The 19,731-nt window shown below is 38.6% G+C and overlaps 2 protein-coding genes across 5 annotated transcripts; both read right to left on the bottom strand.

Moving 5' to 3' along the window:
* Positions 1–462: 462 nt before the first annotated feature.
* Positions 463–19,206, bottom strand: LOC109200640 (asialoglycoprotein receptor 2). Of its 4 annotated transcripts, XR_003218060.1 has the most exons (6): positions 5,545–5,860; positions 5,121–5,228; positions 1,941–2,201; positions 1,680–1,840; positions 1,347–1,600; positions 463–837 (listed from the first exon to the last, which is right to left on the bottom strand). XR_003218060.1 is itself a non-coding variant. In XM_025904718.1 (4 exons), the coding sequence occupies exons 1-4, from the start codon at positions 18,802–18,804 to the stop codon at positions 831–833; spliced, it is 582 nt and encodes a 193-aa protein (XP_025760503.1). In that variant the 5' UTR covers positions 18,805–19,206; the 3' UTR covers positions 463–830. The 4 variants fall into 4 exon arrangements, 1 of the variants encoding a protein (XP_025760503.1); XM_025904718.1 differs by lacking the exons at positions 1,680–1,840; positions 1,941–2,201; positions 5,121–5,228; positions 5,545–5,860 and adding exons at positions 18,393–18,553; positions 18,645–19,206; XR_003218061.1 differs by lacking the exons at positions 463–837; positions 1,347–1,600; positions 1,680–1,840; ... (1 more) ...; positions 5,121–5,228; positions 5,545–5,860 and adding exons at positions 16,256–16,888; positions 18,089–18,313; positions 18,393–18,553; positions 18,645–19,206.
* On the bottom strand, positions 9,563–11,485 carry LOC109200635 (C-type lectin domain family 4 member M-like). The gene is made up of 6 exons (XM_019356212.2): positions 11,310–11,485; positions 10,956–11,063; positions 10,546–10,806; positions 10,293–10,453; positions 9,959–10,221; positions 9,563–9,768 (listed from the first exon to the last, which is right to left on the bottom strand). The coding sequence occupies exons 1-6, from the start codon at positions 11,452–11,454 to the stop codon at positions 9,618–9,620; spliced, it is 1,089 nt and encodes a 362-aa protein (XP_019211757.2). The 5' UTR covers positions 11,455–11,485; the 3' UTR covers positions 9,563–9,617.
* Positions 19,207–19,731: the final 525 nt, after the last annotated feature.

The following is a 19,731-nucleotide window of genomic DNA, read 5'->3' as shown; positions in this document are numbered from 1 at the left end:
TACAATACTTTTAACTCTGTAGCAGACAACAGTTTGATAAAATGCTATGAAAAAAAAAGAAACCAAAAGATTAGATTCTATAAGTTTCAAAGTGTCATGATCCTGGGTCCGTTTGACCCAGCGTTTTGTGTTTTTCTATTTAGTGTGATTTTGGTTATGTTCTTCCTCTGTTTACTGTTTACTCTGTTCGGCCCGTGTGTGTCCTTGTATGTGTAGTTCCTGTTTTATTGTGAAGGTCTGTGTCTTATGTCAGTGTGTTCTGTTTACGTTTTCCCCTGCCTCGTCAGTTGTGATGTCTTCCAGGTGTGTTCCCCTCCTGTTTCCCTTCCCCTGATTCCTGGCGTGTGTATTTATAGTGTGTGTTACCTCGTCCTCGTTGCTGGTTCGTCTGTGTTGTTTCCCTCGGTCTCCCTACGTCTCTCCGGCTTCCTATGGATTTCCCTGTGCCTCCCTGCATATCTGTTTACGGTTAGTTTCTGTTAGTTTTTCCAGTTTAGGTTTTCTTAGTTTCTAGTTCACCCTCGCCACTGCTGTTTGTATTTCCTTCTGTTAAATAAACTCACCTGCACCAGAGCTGCCGCATCTTGGGTCCTCCCTATTTCTCCACACGTCTGCCACACCGGACGTGACACAAAGAGATTTAATTTATATATTTTATATAATAAAGTAAATGTACGAATGACCGGCAATAATTCAGTCACTGAAATTATCCATGAAATTAGCTAAGTAATTCCTAAAAGTGTGTAGATTAAAGAAAATTATTTTACCTGGATACGATTGTCTCTGATGAGCCTGAGGTACAAAGCATGTCGGCGGTGACGATAAAGTTTTCAAACACTGTTTGAATAATCAATGAGACATTTATAAAGCACAGTCTACAACAGACATACTTACTGTGTAAAATGGAGCAGAGAAACACGCTGTATTGTTGCAATTCTCTTTTGCATAAGCCACACCAGAAACGCTCTGTGCAGATAGCAAAGTCACTGCAAAGGCACTGCAAAACTTGTAAGCCCTAGTTCGGCTCCCTACAAAGATGCTCCAGTTTTTCTTGCGTCCATCAAAATTAGTTCTAATATGTTTTACTTTTAATGTTACTCTGGGCTGTGTTGGACAAAGTGAGTTAGCACAATTTAAATTCCAAAAAAGTATTAGTCTCCTAAATGACTGGCATCTGACATAGCTAGACCGTCACCGGGGACTCTGTGAGTGGTAAGAGGTTTAAAAACAAACCATCTATACTGTCAACAAACAACTCTTCATCTGCATTTTTTCAGAACAAATTGTTTTCAATCTTGTGCACCTCAGTACACCAATACACTCGCCTCGGCAGCCGTGACACTTACCCTTCAGCAAGTAATGTTCCATCCCACCATTTCCAAGTCCCTTCCTCATGGACGTCTCTCAGTCCGATCCAGAAGCCCATTGGGGGATGAGGCGTATCTTGATGATTTATTCTTCTGCTTATCCAATCTAGAAACTCCGGGTCTCTGTGAGGCATCCAAGGTCTCACACGGTGAGGAAGGTGAGACTCCCAGACCAGGTCACTAGTTTGTCTCGGGGCAGCTTGATGATTTATCAAGTAATTAACTGTTGAGTTCTAACAAAAAAAGAAAGAAAACCAAAGATACATTTTCAGAAAACTGCATGAACACCGCTCCACAGAAATACTAACAAACCTCTTCATCTTGGCTGTCTATGATTATAAGATCTCCTCCCTGCAGCTGACAGAAATCTCTGGATTCCTTCCATGTTTTGAATTAATTTGATTTCAAGGGGAAGTAGTAACATACAGAGTTCATTAAAATCCATCCTGCAGGACAGTGTTTGCAGCCATCGCCTGTTTCCAAAAGAAAATGCCATCATTATAGAAAATGATGAAACAAATCATTATGCTTTTACAATTTTATCATATACAGAAATAATGAAACAGGCCTTACTAAGCATTGATAAGCGTGTTTTCATGGTTTCAATTTCCTTTGTAACTTTTTCAATCTGACTTTTATAGTCATTGCTTCGTTTCGTCTGGTGTTCAAGCTCCCAGTTGGTTTGCGTCTGACGGCTCATCTCGCTGTCCAGCTGCTTCCTGGCATCCTTCCTGGTTTCCACTGCAGTCTTGTAAGTGTCCTGGAGGACGACCAGCTCTTTGCTGATGCATTCAGTATCATCGAGCGTGAGGTGAGAATCTGTGAGTTTGTTATCTGCAAGTGTTGAAGACTGTTTCTTACACTGTGCGATTTTTGGCCCATTTTGAGCCAATTTTTGAGTCGTGCGACCGTTTTGGTGATGGACCCGATTTTGGCCTTCATCGTGCGTCATGCATCGTATAGTATGCGTGGAGTAACGAGAAGCGATTTACACCTCACGACCAGCTCCCGATCATCAATCGACCGTCGTGAGGGTGTCACCGCAGCCGCTCACACTGCGCACGCGCAAACACATAACGTCGGCGTAAAAGACGGAGTAGCACGGCAGTGCAGCGTGTGATCTGGACACAAACATGGAGGCACAACTTGTAGAACTTTGGAAAGCTCATCCGAGCCTTTTCGATGTGGCCTCACAAAATTATCACGACCACAACAACCGTGAAAATAGTTGGATTTACATTGCTGCTCAATCACAGCTGCCTGATCAATGTTTTTCATTAGCAATTTAGCAAAGTTGATGGTGGCCAAAAATCGCACAGTGTAAGCCCAGCTTAAGTAACAATATTATAAATCAGTTGGTTTGACAACATTGTACATCATCAGTTTTATTTATAAACGTTATTGTAAATTTCCAAGATTTGTACAAATCATTGTAGCAGCAGTACAATGAATCAATAAGCAGGCTGACAGCAAATTACTCACCTCAGCACATTTAATCATTATGTCCATGTTGTAGCACATAGAAATGTTTAGTTAACTTTGCAAACATACACATTTTCCCTGTAACTTTGCCTTCACTGAAAATGTGATTTATGTAATGCTGAGTATGTGGTTACTTTTGGTGACACTGTTGAGCTGATCGGATCAATTTCTAAATATATCCTGATTAAAGTATAATACAAGCATAGTGCTGGTGTCAAGGCTCTTATATGTCTTATGAGGATACTGTTGTAACCTTAGAAATTGGTATGTCTATAATCATGCTTTTGCTTAATAGTAAACAGAAATATTTGTCTTTTTCAACATCCTTAGAAATGTTGTTCAACAGCTGTCACCAAATGGAGCACTCTAAACCCTGCACTGGAAAAATATCCTTTTCTTCACCTGTGATCACACACTTTGGTTTTCCAGTGCAAAGGCAGCTGGCAGAGGAATGGCCAAGAAAGGAAAGACCTCACTGAGCGACAAAGATGAGGACAAAAGCTGGTGATGATTCAGTGCAGCTGGTCTCAGGGGATGAAGCAAAAGCCTGATCAACTTCTCTACAAAAACAAGGTGAGTTTAATGTTATGATTTATTTTACTTTTTCAAGATATGTTCAATGTATGTTACTTTAATTATATAATGCTCAAGTCATTTTCCACCTCAATTTTCTCAATACATCCTGACCAGGCTCAATGAGACGGGGGAAGTAAACAGCGATACATTCACCCAGACTGCTGATGTTCCTGTATGAACTGAAAAACTTTGAACATCCAAGAAAAAGCTGAGGTTATTTTCTTTACAGCTCATATGGATCTTGATTGACTGAACATTCAGACTTTATTCAGGACTTTGCTACAGGGAGAGAGGTACCAACATGTGTGAGCACATGTGTACACACACACAGCATCTCACTTCATGCTTGCCCTTCCCCTAGACTCTTGTGTCACTCAGCAGTTTGTCGTCTTATTTGTTGAAATTTAGGGTCCATGAGCACAAGCAGGGATTTATGCTTGATCTCATTCTCAGAGGCCTCGCTAATATTTAATGGTCGTGAAATATGTCAAACTTTTCTCCATCCCTAAAGTTAAACAGCTGAGAGCATCTTTAGCACAGCAGAGAAAAAGATGTGCACCATCAACCGGAGTTTAAGTGATCCATTTAAGTGATCCTTATGCCTTTGCTGCTGATGAAAAGTTTGCATCAGAACAAGCACTTCTAATTGTACTCATTGTCTTTGAAAGGCAAGAGCAGACAAAACAAATCCAGTAAATGCAGTCTATCTGGAAGTTTGGCATAGTAATCTGTCTTTTTTGATTTTATGTTTTATTCTGTTTAATTTATTCATTCATTCATTCAAAAAGTCCTGTCAGCCTTGTGCTGAGCGGGCTGTGATCATCGATCTGTTTTATTCTAATAAACCCAAATTACGGGAACACCTTTAGATCCGTTCAGTTATATTTATTTTATTTTAATTTATTATTTTTATTTTTATTTTTAATTTTAATTTTAATTTTAATTTTAATTTTAATTTTAATTTTAATTTTAATTTTAATTTATTTTCATTGAGCACCGCTTAAATGTCAGCATCTCTCATCTCAGTCGCTTCATATTGCAAGGTAGAGGTCCTGCAGTGTTAATCTAGGATAAATGTAGTCTCGGCTTCATTGATGACATAAATGCCATTTGGTATTTGGCCATAAGTGACTATATACATGATTCGACAGACAAGAATTTAAACCACAACTTATCAATTTGGCTGATGCAAAGAACCACGAGGCAGTGATTCTAGCTTAAATGTATTCTGGATATTGTTAAATGTGCTTCCATTTTTGTTAATGTTTGCCAGGTATCCTGTTTCCATGTCTTTACATGAGGACAAACTCATTTCAAGGAAAATAAAAAAGCTCAAATTTTAAAGATTGTAAATTATTTTGTTCATCGATTTGCTGTTTAGTCATTTTATGAGGAGATGGATGCTGACATATTTTAGTTCAGTTTTTGAATTGACGAGAATAAAAGGAAAAGAATAAAAACCAGTTTTGTTTTGTACTAAAAAAACAGAAGGTGTTCCTGGCAGAAAATTATCAGGACTTTTTTCAGTTTTTCTAAAGATTTTTTTTTTTTTTTTTTTTTTTACAGTTTAGAGTTTTTTGTTTGTTTGTTTGCTTGTTTTTGCACTATTGGCAAAGTTTGATAACCATTTGCAAAAAAGAAATGATTTAATAATGAAAACATTTCTGTGCACTCCTGTAACTCATAATGACTTACAGTGGATCCTCAGGCCAATATTCAGTATCAGAAGAACAGCAGCAAGAAGCGCCAGGCACACTGCAGCCAGTCTGTGGCGTCTCCCAGGACTCATAGTGAACATGGACACTAAACAGGCAGAAAATGATCAATTTTCAACTTAAAGGCAGGTAACACACATATAACTTGGTTGAAGCTTTAAAAGAATAAAATGCAATCATTTTAGGACTTAATATTACTGTTTACTAGCAGTTTATTTAACATCTTCTCTGTACTCTTTATTTATGATTAGAAAAATCCTGTTAGAGCATGTAAACCTTACACGTAGTTGTCTCAGATCATCAAGTCCTGTCATTATATCTTAACTCTGTAAAACCTACTTCAATCAAAAGAATCAGAAACCTGACTATGGGAGTGCAATGAATAAAAATTTGAATTATTATACCTTATATCCTGTTAGACTGATGGTACGGAGGATACTCTTCCTTGTGCAAATCGTCTTCATAGACAAGTGTCTGAAAACCACCATTTGTCTCCTCCATCCTCACTGTTCAGTCTAAATCAGTCATATGTCAGTGCATTTAAGCAACAATCTGTCACAGATCGTGACGCCTACTGCTGAGGTCATCAACAATCAGTTCCAGTGAAATCTGCTGTCTGTAAAAACAAAGAGGGAAGTCCATCCATCCATCTATTTTCTTCTGCTTATCAGGGGCCGGGTCACGGGGGCAGCAGTCCATGCAGAGAAGCCCAGACCTCCCTCTCCCCAGCCACCTCCTCCAGCTTGTCCGGGGGAACACCAAGGTGTTCCCAGGCCAGCCGAGAGATATAATCTCTCCAGTGTGTCCTGGGTCTGCCCGGGGCCTCTTCCCGGTGGGACATGCCCGGAAAATCTCACCCAGGAGGCATCCTTGTCAGATGCCTGAACCACCTCAACTGGCTCCTTTCGATGTGGAGGAGCAGTGGCTCTACTCTGAGCCCCTCCCGAATGGCTGAACTATTCTCACCCTAAAGAGCTGATCCAGTGTTCCACGACCAGGACGAAAACTGCATTGTTCCTCCTGCATCCGAGGTTCGACTAACGGATAGACTCTCCTCTCCAGCACACTGGCATAGACTTTCCCTTCACTACTAATTGAATGACTCTATAAAATATCTACATATAAATATCTATAAAAGAGTCTTTGGATGTGCTAGTGAAGCTCTGAGGTGTGCTGGATTTGTCAATAGAAACAAGTCATCTGACTGGCAGAGAGAATGTCGAGACCTCAGGAGGACAGTTCATCCTCAAAATTTAATCTTATTCAGCTCGTTTTAGAACTGAAAAAGCTTCTCGGATGAGAGGTGAAATGTTTTCATGAAAAAAGTCCACTCGCTTTCTTTCCAAGCTCTTTGGAACAGACAGCTTATTGTAAGTATCTTCTAAACAGCTTTGCACTGATAAATGTTTCTGTAGATTAATGTAGAAATACATTAAAGCATCATAGTCAAGGGAACAGAGGAAAGAGGCACATAAACTCTGACTGTCTTGCACTGCCCTCTGCTGGGAGCAAGTGAAAACACTTTTACTGACGGTTGGATCAACATCCTGAGTTTGGTGCCAAATGCATCATTAAATAGGGAACAAGATCATTGAGTGAGGGCACACTGACAACAACAACCTAGCATTATATTTTCAGCCTTCAATCGGTTGCACAGCACAGCTGTCTTCATGATGCTAATATGTATTTATAGAGATAATAGCTTTATTTTATAGTATAAAAAATAAAATCATCACTGTTTAAGACAATATTAACATTTTATTGAGCAGAATAAAGTATAGGGTGAAGAGAAGTCAGAGTGTAATAACTCCGTATGAAATGTTTAATTTGAAACAGGACAGAACGATTATATTAAAAATTAAAAATAACAGCTGCTGTTGTGAAGCAGAGGCTCCTCTGGTGGGCTTTGGAGGTGACGAGGACATTCGACTTGTTCCTGACCAGGAGTGGGCATTCCACCCTTTTCCTGCTGAGGACCACTCCGGGTTACACCTCAGACCCTCAAATATATGAATGTTATTAGATGGATTTTAATTGTGTTCTTATGTAACTGCCATAAATTTTCAACAATGGCTTTAAAAAGAGCTAAGGAGGATGGCACACACATCTTCTTGATAAAAGAGTGAATCAAATCCACCATTAAAATTACAACCAGTAGTTGATATCAGTCACATGCATATCTGGCAAGACGCTTTGCTGTGTCGACACAACTCACTGCTGATTCATTCTTAATCACTGAATTCCAGTTCAAACTTTTATCAGTGACAGAAGTGAATCGAAAATAAAAGTAAAGTAATCTCTGGTGTAACCTTTAACTTGATGATACACAAGATCCTAATATGCTGACTTTCTATAAGAAATCAAGGAATGTGCCCAAGTCTAGTCAATTCTATAGTGCTGCATAATCAATAATCAGTCATTTAAAATAATTATCATACATGATTAGATTTAAAGGCTATTTGTGTGCCTTGAAACTCTTTTGTGCTTTGCTCTTTTTAAGATTTAACAGTCAGCTGCACTTGAAAGATTTTAAGTGTGACATACAGAAAATGGGATCAATCTTCATGGAAACAGGAAGTTTATAGTGACATAGTGCACTTTCTAAACATAAGATGTAGTAAATATCCTCAGTCGTCCAAAAGAAATGAAGCCCACGTTCAGCACTGGTTAGTACATTCTGTTAATGTTAAAATTGTGCACCTAACACTGCATCCACCAACTCTTCATGCACCGCTGACAGTTACATTGTGAGTTTGAGTTTCTTTGATCAACCTTTTATTATCTTTGATTATCATTTATATCTGCACCTGTCTTTCTGTCATGGCTGTGTGGCCCAGTTTTGACAAAATCAAGTAAAGTAAGCACAGCATAGGCCATTTTCATGGTGCAAGGATCCTTCTTCTGTGCTGTATAATTATAATAAAATACAATGATTAAAGATGATCCACTTTGGGTACAGCACAGTGCAGCGGTCCCTGTTCTGCAGGTACTCTGGTTCTGGTTCTGCAGGTCTAAATACATGTTTGTTGGGTTTGGTGATTTTAAATTGGCTGTAGGTGTGAATATGAGTGTGAAGGGTTTTTTCCTCTTTATGTCACTCCTCTTATGGACTGGAAACCTGTGAAGGGTGTACATTGATTTACAGAATCACACAGATTTATTTATAGTCTTTCCCTTTTTTGTCTTTGCCCATGAAAACTGGACAGGTTTCTTAGCAAAATCAAATTCAGTTCATAGAAGTTTTCTGTGCTGCCTACAAATTCCAGCGACCCCAACCATCCATATTTATTTTTCTCACAGGGTCTTGCTTGAATTTTCTTTCACACATCAGTTATCCTGATGCTTCCTGACAAGAAGTTTGAGCCAGTGCCCATATTTGTAATGCTTACTGTACACATGTGGTTGACATTAAAATAAAAATGTCACCATACTGTTTAGTAATACTGCGATTATTTCTTTGTAAATCTATTTTATGAGTACTGGTTTACTGGATTTCACCATATTGTTCAAAATGCACTTTACTAGTCCACTCAGAAATTAGTTTAAGATGATGAAAAATTCAAGTTATTACAAATGTTCAGATTTTCTTTACTTCTGCAAATGTGTACTCCTGTTTTTTTGATAGTTTTTTCAGATTGCTTCGTGATTTCTGGAATTTTAATTGTTTAGCTGATAAAACTGCAGTTTGTACAGTAATCAGATATAACTGTTGATGAATGTAATTGTCAAAAGCTGTAACTGGAGGTAGGTTCAAGTGTTCAGGTAAAAACTGTAAATCGGTGTATATTATAAATAAACACTATACTGTATATAAGCTGGGGTTATCTAATATTTTCCATTGGATAATAAAATTTTATATGAGATGATGTTGATGAAGTTGGTCACAGTGATGAAAGTCGCACAGCTTTTGTTCCCAATCATGCATTTTTTTTTATTTGAACACCCCCCACCCCCCTCCCCGAAATTAGTCTAACACGTTTGCATTTATTCAAACACTTTTTAAAGGTTACACATTTAATGCTTTTTTAACTTGACAAATACTGTGCAATGGATGACATCCTGTGACATTCTGTGCAATAGTGTTTATGTGAAGTAGCGTTCTATTTATTATTACTGAATGACTGTTCTACTTTTTTTTTATACTTCTTTGGTAATTATATTTAAACTTTCTTCTCTTGACACCGCAGGCACTGCACTTCATTTTTTTTAATACTTGTTACAATGAGAATAAAGATATTCTGATTCTGAGTGTATACACAGTTGAATAGTGGATTTGTAAAGCGCTTTGAGGGTCTCGAAAAGCGTTATATAAATGCAATACATCATCATTATTATTATTATTATAAAGAAAAAATATATTATAAACAACTGTTTATTTTATATACCACCTATATTTTGTATAGGTGTTGTACTGTATTATATACAGATATTTGTGTTATAGTAGCATGCACATATGTAAAATTGTATTACAGATATTTTAGCTCATGGATTTTGGTGCTTTTTCACAAATCCATTTCATTTGGGTGTCACATCTAACATCGTTCCAGCTCTTGAAGAAGTTTGCTTTGGGATACAACGCTGCACAGTCCTCATTGCTGACATCATTTGGCTCTCCATCGTTCCAGTACCTGAAGCAAATGGCAGGTTACTCTGCAGGGATGATATTTGCTTTTATTCAACCCACACTGCTCATCTTTTATTGACATTCATGTTAATTCTTAATGACAAGAATCGTGTTAATAAGACACCATTTTCTAAATATACAACACACCGCTGATTTACCCAAGATTCACAGTGTGCAACATATTTCACTCTTACCCCTCAGTAAGAAATGTTCCATCCCACCATTTCCAAGTCCCTTCCTCTTGGACATCACTCAGTCCGATCCAGAAAGCCTTTGGGGATTTTGGATTTGACTGAGGCATCATCCCAGAGGCATCTTCATAATAATCTGAGTAGTCGTGTATCATGGAGTGGTCTATATAACTCATGTAATGTTCAAAGGTGGGTTGGTCACTGAATAGGTCGCCGGTCTGCAGCGGGGCATCTTGATGATTCATCAGATAATTTACTGTCAAGTTCTAACAATTAAATAAATCAATAAATAGACAAATATCTGCATGAAAACTGCTGCACAGAAATATTAACAAACCTCTTCGTCTCGGCTGTCTATGATTATAAGATCTCCTCCCTGCAGCTGACAGAAATCTCTGGATTCCTTCCATGTTTTCATTTCATTTGATTTCAAGGGGAAGTAGTAACATACAGAGTTCATTAAAATCCATCCTGGAGGACAGTGTTTGCAGCCATCACCTGTTTCCAAAAGAAAATACCACCATTATTAAACAGTATAATCACTACTCTTACAATTTTATGAGATATAAAAATAGTAAAACAGGCCTTACTAAGCATTGGTAAGTATGATCTCATGGTTTCAATTTCCTTTGTGATTTTATCAATATGACTTTTATAGTCATTGCTTCTTTTTGTCTGGTGTTCAAGCTCCCAGCTGGTTAGTTTCTGATGGCTTATATTACTGTTCAGCCTCTTCTTGGTACTTTTCATTCTTTCTACTGCAGTCTTGTAAGTATCCTGGAGGTCGATGAGCTCTTTACTGATGCGTTCAGTATCAGCAAGTGTGAAGTAAGTATCTGTGAGTTTGTTGTCTGCAAGTATTTCAGACAATTTTAGACAATAGCCGCGTACACATTGTGGTGCATTGTGTTCTAAGACAATGGCTGGTAAACTCCAAAAAGAGCTCATTATTTCACAGCGAAAATGATTTTGTGCACTAGACATATTCTATCCGACTTACAGTGAACTCCCAGGCCAATATTAAGTATCAGGAGAACAGCAGCAAGAAGTAACAGACTCACTGCAGTCAGTCTGTAATGTCTCACAGACCTCACACGGAACATGGACACTAAACAAAGAGGAAATTAAGTGATTGTTACAACTTAATTGTTAGAACAGCATGAAACTATACAAACAATAACTTGTGGCTTGTTTTATAAAGACGTAATGTAACTTAATGTGACTAAGTTAGATTTATATATGATCTATCAAATTATTCTTACTTGTTCTATGAGTGATGTTTCAAACATTTAAATAAAACAATCATTTGAATAATCAGAAAACTGGCTATAAAAGTACATTAACCTTTTTATACCTTGGTTCCTGATAGACTGAAGGTAAGGAGGATGATCTTCATCATGCAGGTCTTCTTCACATGTGACTGTCTCAATTCCACTATGGAAATCACTATGTTGTTCTCTCCCCGCATCCATTTTCGGTGTTCGGTCGAAATCTGCCATGTGCTGGTGGTTTGAGCAGGAACCTGACAGACTGCTACCCTATTTCAACACAGCCTGGTCCTGCTGGCCTGTTCACTTCCAGTTAAGTTGTGAAAAAGAGAAGTGACTAAAAGGGAGACAAATGTTTCATACATCTAGATTTAACCATTAGTTTCCTCATCACAAGGCTCCAGCCTGTCTCTCTCAACCACCCAGGTTAGGAGGGAACTGAGGAGGATTAAAGTCAAGAAGGCAGCGGGCCAAGATGGCATCAGCTCAAGGGTCGTCAGGTCCTGCGCGGACCAACTGTGTGGGGTGATGGAGCACCTCTTCAACCTGAGCCTGAGGCTGGGAAGAGTCCCACAGCCCTGGAAAACCTCCTGTGTTGTACCAGTGCCAAAGACTTCACGCCCCAAGGACCTCAACGGCTACAGGCCGGTGGCTCTGACATCCCACCTGATGAAGACCCTGGAGTGGCTGGTCCTGGCTCAGCTTCGGCACCTGGTGAGCTCATCATTGGACCCATTTCAGTTTCCCTACCAGCCTGGCATTGGAGCAGATGATGCCATCATTCACCTCCTACATCGTTCCCTCGCTCACCTGGAGACCGCTGGGAGCACTGTGAGAATCACGTTCTTTGATTTCTCCAGTGCCTTCAACACTATTCTTCCCATGGTTCTGAAGGACAAGCTGGAGAACTCAGGAGTGGACCATCACCTCACTACCTGGATTCTGGACTACCTCACCGACCGACCACAGTATGTGAGGACTCAGGGCTGTGTGTCGGACAGGGTCGTCTGCAGTACGGGGGCCCCACAGGGAACGGTTCTGGCTCCGTTCCTCTTCACCATCTACACTGCAGACTTCTCCCACAACTCCACCCAGTGCTTCCTGCAGAAGTTCTCTGATGACTCTGCAATAGTCGGCCTCATCACTGATGGGGATGACAAGGAGTACAGAGGACTGACTCAGGACTTTGTGGACTGGTGCCAGCTGAACTACCTCCAGATCAACACTAGTAAAACCAAGGAGCTGGTGGTAGACTTCCGCTGGCACAAACATCCTCCACTGCAACCACTGAACATCCAAGGTATGGACATTGAGGCTGTGGACAGCTACAGGTACCTTGGTGTTCATCTGAACAACAAACTGGACTGGACTCATAACTCAGACGCCCTCTACAGGAAAGGGCAGAGCAGGCTGTACCTGCTGCGGAGACTCAGGTCGTTTGGAGTGGATGGCCCACTCCTGAAGACCTTCTATGACTCTGTGGTGGCCTCAGCCATCTTTTATGGTGTGGTCTGCTGGGGGGGCAGCATCTCTGCTGGGGACAGGAAGAGACTGAACAGGCTGATCCGAAGGGCCAGCTCTGTTCTAGGATGCCCTCTGGACCCAGTGGAGGTGGTGAGTGACAGGAGAATGGTGGCTAAGCTGTCATCCCTGTTGGACAACATCTCCCACCCCATACAGGAGACTGTGACAGCACTGAGCAGCTCCTTCAGTGGCAGGCTGCGGCACCCATGGTGTGGGAAGGAGAGATTTCGCAGGTCTTTCCTCCCCACTGCTGTCAGACTCCACAACAAAGACTTCAACTGATCAAACACACACATCCACACATGTGCAATAACACTAAGTGAAATAATCTTTTCTGGCATCGTTGTATTTTTACTCAGTTGTATATAGCATTTGTATTCTATTTTTATCTTATTGTATATTTTATTCTATTTTATTCTACTGTATATAGTATTTTATTTTATTCTATTCTGTACAGTTGTGTACTGTGTTTATTCTTATTGTATTCTAATTTTTGCTTCATAACTTTTGCACTGTCCACTTCCTGCTGTGACAAAACAAATTTCCCACGTGTGGGACTAATAAAGGTTATCTTATCTTATCTTATCTTATCTTATCTTATAAGGAGGATATGAATATGCTGATCGCTCTAAAAAATGTTGAAACATGAACAAAGGCTATGCTGAGTAACAATGCAGTGATTCATAATATATCATTTTGATTAGTTTATTATGATAAAAGATTTGCAAACAATTTTTCTGGTGCAACATCTGAACACACATAACAAGTGCTGTGAAGTTTCAGTTTCATCAATGAAATATTTGATTAAGATATATTTTTGAACATTGCTTCTTTCCACCCATTTTTACCTCAGAGAAAAAGTTTGAGTAAAACCAATAACCAGATGAGGCAATGACTTATTATGTATATCCCAAAAAGCATGATAGATAAAGACCTGAAAATGCCATTGCCTGCTCTTAGCACGTGCAACGAATCATTTCTTTAATTTGGGATGCATATATCCAAAATTTTTCTACATGGCAGCTAATTGGTAAATGGCCTGTATTTGTATAGTGCTTTACTTAGTCCCTAAGGACCCCAAAGCGCTTTACACTACATTCAGTCATCCACACATTCACACACTGGTGATGGCAAGCTACATTGTAACCACAGCTGCCCTGGGGCGCACTGACAGAGGTGAGGCTACCAGACACTGGCGCCACCGGGCCCTCTGACCACCACCAGGTAACGGGTGAAGTATCTTGCCCAAGGACACAACGACCGAGACTGTCAGAGCCGGGGCTCAAACCGGCAACCTTCCGATAACAAGACAAACCTCCAACTCTTGAGCCACGATCGCCCCATTTAAAATAAAATCAAATTGCCAGATATTTGAGCACATGGTAATAAAACTTCATATTTCGAAAGACAATTGGTGATGCAAAATGCAAAATAAAACACGTAGAATATTTTTCAAAAATATGGTAAATATTAATATTATTCATTTTACTTCTTAGATTAAGCAAATATTACAAGTTGTATAATAAAAACAAAATATCTGTAGGTAGTGTAATCTGAGTTTCCAGATTGCACTCTAATTATAAACAGGAACATAATATGTGTACATTTTTTGTTTTCAACACTATTCTACCTATTTTGAGATTTACTGCCTTTTAGGAGTCTGATAACTCAGGTAAAAAAGATATTAAGAGGCACTGAAAACTCAGCAATTACTGACATAAAATTTTTGTTAAGAGTAATCAAAATGTGATCATTTCACAGTAGTCTGATACAGATGCTGACCTTAAACCCATAATCCTAACACCTAGACCAACCCTAACCCCAGTGCCAAAAGCACTGGAGGCTGCAGTGATCATGCACTCACTATGCTGACTGTGTGAATGAATCTTGCAAGAATTGTAATATTCCATCATTGATGGTCTTCAGCTGCTCAGTGCCCGCCTTTCATTGTTCATGGTTTTTGTTCACATGCTCACCTTCTTGGCCTCCTCTTCAGCTTCAATCACATCACATCTGTGTGTTTACAATGTTAAATATTTAATACCAAACTAAACTAATCAAAAATCACCACATTACCATGTTTCCATGACTATGATCAAACCAAAATTATAGAGTATTTTCAAACCTGTAAAATGTTGTTGCTCAGTGTTCGTTTTCTTGGTGATCACACATTGTGAAATTCTACAGAAAAGGGAAACTGAACTTGTTTTTTGTCACATGGACTGTCATAGACGGAGTTAATCCCAAGAACTCCAACGGCTACCATCAGAATAGCAGTCAGCAAATAAATGAAAAGTGTTGAGGCACACTTTTTAAACAAAAAACACTGTAATATTTCATCACAAGTAACACAATGGTTTATAAAACACGATTTTATAACCTTGAAATATATTACAGTTGTTTGATAAGGCTGGAACTGATTCTTATATAGCACATTTCTACTCATGCGCAGCACTCAAAGTGCTTTATATACACGCCGCATTCACACAGGTACTTTCTTCTATGTTTTAAGTGCTTTCTATCACAAACATTCAAACTCCAGTTGATGCATCGCAGAGCAATTCGGGGTTAGTATGTTGCCCAAGGATATTTGGCATGCAGACTGGGGCAGTTAGGGATCAAACCACCAACCTTCTGATCAATAGATGACTTGCGGTACCTCCAGAGCTACAGCCAGTCAGCAGACTTGATTGCGTGGGTTGTGCCCAATGAAAACACCTGATTTGTCAATGCCAAACAACATATTTTGCTATTGACCCTTGCTTTAAGCTTTTGGTACCCCATGTGCTGACAATCAGATGCTTGATTGGTGCCTGATTAGAAGTACCTCTTAGCATAGACCCTACTACAGCAGTCAGTCGGTAAATTCTCCTAGCATGTCCTGCATGACTGATCTGGATGGGACCTGTGACTTATGGCAATTTTAGGTTGGTGTCCCACAAAACCAAGTTGTAGTATTATTTGATGTGACCCCTGTACCATCTCCAAATTAAACGCCGAGTTTCCTATAACAAGGCACGTGACAGACAGCTCGTGAAGTTTCTGTCCACATATTATTTTTTTTACACAGCCTAACAAACATTAACATTAATCCTCTATCCTGTGACCCATTTTTCAGCCGTCACCATATTCATGCTTTTTTTTTTATCTTAACAAAGGCGACATCATAAATGCCACAAAAGTGCACCTCAAAGTCCAAAGAGCAGAAATTCACAATGTTTTGTGCACATTATTTGATTAAAAATCCAAATTGGTGCTTGTGGGTGTGTTCTAGTCAATATCACCATTCATTTACAATTTAGTGTCTCCCGATGTCTTGTGCTGAACTGGCCATGGACCTACCTAGAGATGGAAAGCGTAGCTTCTTAACTACAAGAATATTCAAATGAGCGACTACTGGTGCTGAAAATTTGCCAAAAAGCATCCCTGTGATGAGAGTTAATGACTGAAATGGAGACTTCATTCAAGGAAATGAAGAAGTTTAAATAAAGATTAGTTTGAACTTTCAAAGATTCACATATATTTTAGTGACGAGAGCATTTCATACATTAGTTCATGCTTTCAAAATATTTTCTACAGTAAAAATACTGATTGAAGTATAATCAATGACTTTGCATCTGTATTTATCATCTTTTCCTTTGTACACAGGCTGCTAACAGAAACAGGATATTAAAGCTGTAGATTTAATTGTTACCAGCTGTAAGTGTTTATTAACATGTTCATCATATAACATTGTGTTAATAATGTAAAACACTGTAAGTCTGTGTATAATATAAATGAACATTTTACTGTAGCATTGCTGTAGATAAATACAGCGTACTCACAAGGACAAAACAGCAGTTTACTTTCTAGAAATGTGTTGGATAATCCTTTTTCATCTTAGCTGTAAGATTTGCTACTTTGCTAAAAAAAGTTTATTAAATGCTTACAGAGATTTGTGTGATAGCAACATGTGCTTATGTAGGATTGTGATGCATTATTTCATTAATCTTAGCTCAGTGATTTTGGTGCTTTTTCACAAATCCATTTTATTTTGGTCTCACATGGAAGATCGTTCCAGCTCTTGTAGAAGTTTGCTTTGGGATACAACGCTGCACAGTCCTCATTGTTGTGATCATTCGGCTCTCCATCGTTCCAGTACCTGAAGCAAACGACAAGTTACACTGCATTTCCTTTCACACAGTCATTATCGTCATTATTCACCTTTTATCTTATTCATGTAATTTATCCTTCAGGAGTAACTGTTAAGTGACCATTTTCTACAAACACAACTGCTGATTTACACACGTTTCACAGTGTGCATTCGTTTAATCAGGATTCCTGCTGACATTTTTTGTTATGTATGTTTTAAATAACATGGTTCTCTTAAAATAAATTGTGTTGACTTAACAGAACTTTTGTACAGTGCTTTGTGGCTTTTATGTCTTTGAAAAGAATTATATATGTTTGTATGTATGCATTTACATTACACACTACACTAAATATTGTTATTTAGTGTAGTGTTCAAAGTATCGCAGTGTTCAAAGAGAGAGAAGAAGTTTTTGTATGTCTGTATGTCGAGTATAGACAAAGTGTGGGATTAAAACAACATGAAAACATAAAAAAAGCTTAAAATGCAAATGTTTATGTATCAATCCAATGTATTCTATCTAACCCATAGGTGTCAAACTCTGGCCCGCGGGCCAAATTTGGCCCGCAGCCTAATTACATTTGGCCCGCGAAGCCATACCAAATTACTATTAGAGCTGGCCTACTGGTATTATACAGCTAATATATATATTGTTTAGTATTAAGCTTTGCTTGTTCCATATTCAGTTTTTCAGCAAAATGTGTTTGAGTCCATAAGAAAAGATTCATTCTTATATCTGGAGGAATAAATATATTTCAATAAATATTAACGTTAGCCCGCGACTTTGTTCCAGTTTTGAATTTTGGCCCACTGTGTATTTGAGTTTGACACCCCTGATCTAACCAATTCAGGGTTAGAGGATTAGAGCCTATCTCAGCCACCGTAGAGGTTACACCCTGTTAGCTGTACTAATTGTTGTTTTGCTTTGTGCATTGCATATTGCATTACATTTGTATGTGTATATAGAGATGTGTATGTGTATGTATGCATGTATGTGCATGTATGTGTATGCTGTACATATAAATGATACTGAGTTGATAATTATTTAATCCAACCCCTTTTAATGCAATTTGATAAGTATATAACTTATCCCACTGGATTCTAGCACGTAAATTAAGCAGATTATTGTTGTTGGAGACAACAGTTGCTTATGTTTATATTTCTTCATGTTTGAAATGAAAGCAGTCATTTTAAATGACACTAAACTCTTACCCTTCAGCAAGTAATGTTCCATCCCATCATTTCCAAGTCCCTTCCTCATGGACATCTGTCAGTCCGATCCAGAACGGCGTAGTATGAGACGTATCTTGATAATCATTTCTTCTTCTTATCCAATCTCTGTGAGCCATCCAAGGTCCATGAGGGAGGTTCCCAGACCAGGTCATGAGTTTGTCTCGGGGCAGGTTGATGATTTATCAAGTAATTGACTGTTGAGTTCTAACAAAAAAAGAAACATAACCAAAAATTATTTTTTAGAAATCTACATGAACACCGCTGCACAGAAATACTAACAAACCTCTTCATCTCGGCTGTCTATGATTATAAGATCTCCTCCCTGCAGCTGACAGAAATCTCTGGATTCCTTCCATGTTTTGATTTCATTTGATTTCAAGGGGAAGTAGTAACATACAGGGTTCATTAAAATCCATCCTGCAGGACAGTGTTTGCAGCCATTGCCTGTTTCCAAAAGAAAATGCCACCATTATAGAAAATTATGAAACAAATAATTGTGCTTTCCATTATATACAAAACTAATAAAATGCCTTACTAAGCATTGGTAAGTATGATCTCATGGTTTCAATTTCCTTTGTGATTTTTTCCATCTGACTTTTATAGTCATTGCTTCTTTTTGTCTGGTGTTCAAGCTCCCAGCTGGTTTGTGTCTGACGGCTCATCTCGCTGTCCAGCTGCTTGCTGGCATCCTTCATGGTTTCCACTGCAGTCTTGTAAGTATCCTGGAGGTTCAGACTTTATTCAGGACTTTGCTACGGAGAGAGGTACCAACATGTGTGAGCACATGTGTACACACCTACACAGCATCTCACTTCATGCTTGCCCTTCCCCTAGACTCTTGTGTCACTCAGCAGTTTGTCGTATTATTGTCTTATTTGTTGAAATTTAGGGTCCATGAGCACAAGCAGGGGTTTTTGCTTGACCTCGTTCTCAGAGGCCTCGCTAATATTTAATGGTCGTGAAATATGTCAAACTTTTCTCCATCCCTAAAGTTAAACAGCTGAGAGCATCTTTAGCACAGCAGAGAAAAAGATGTGCACCATCAACCGGAGTTTAAGTGATCCATTTAAGTGATCCTTATGCCTTTGCTGCTGATGAAAAGTTTTCATCACAACAAGCACTTCTAATTGTACACTGTAAAAAAAATATTGTAGAATTTACGGTAAATTACTGGCAGCTGTGGTTGCCAGAATTTCACCATGAAAAATAAATTGTAAATGTGGAACACAAAACGGTATCCTATTTTAGTAACCTTAAATTTCACAGTAAATAATAATTATTTTTTTACAGTAAATGACTGAATTTAAACATAAATTCATGTGAAAACAACAGACATTTCGTTAACCTGATTACAGTCTTACTTTGCTAAATATAGTGAAACTGTATAAAATAATACGGTATCATACCTAAAAAGTTGAATATTACGGTAAAATTCTGGCAGCTGTGGTTGCCAGAATTTCACTGTGGAAAATATAGTGATAATGCAGAATACATAACGGTATACTTGTTGATAAATGTAAAATTCACAGTGAACTTTGGTTTTTGTACAATTATTACATTGAAATAAAAAACTATTATAAAGTAAACCAGTTAAAATACATTTTAATAAGCTTGTTTACCGT

This window comes from Oreochromis niloticus, unplaced genomic scaffold (genome assembly GCF_001858045.2).
Source record: "Oreochromis niloticus isolate F11D_XX unplaced genomic scaffold, O_niloticus_UMD_NMBU tig00006521_pilon, whole genome shotgun sequence".
In the NCBI taxonomy this organism is placed as follows: domain Eukaryota; kingdom Metazoa; phylum Chordata; class Actinopteri; order Cichliformes; family Cichlidae; genus Oreochromis; species Oreochromis niloticus.
Note: the sequence above shows the minus strand (reverse complement) of the source record. Positions and strands in the feature narration are given on the sequence as shown.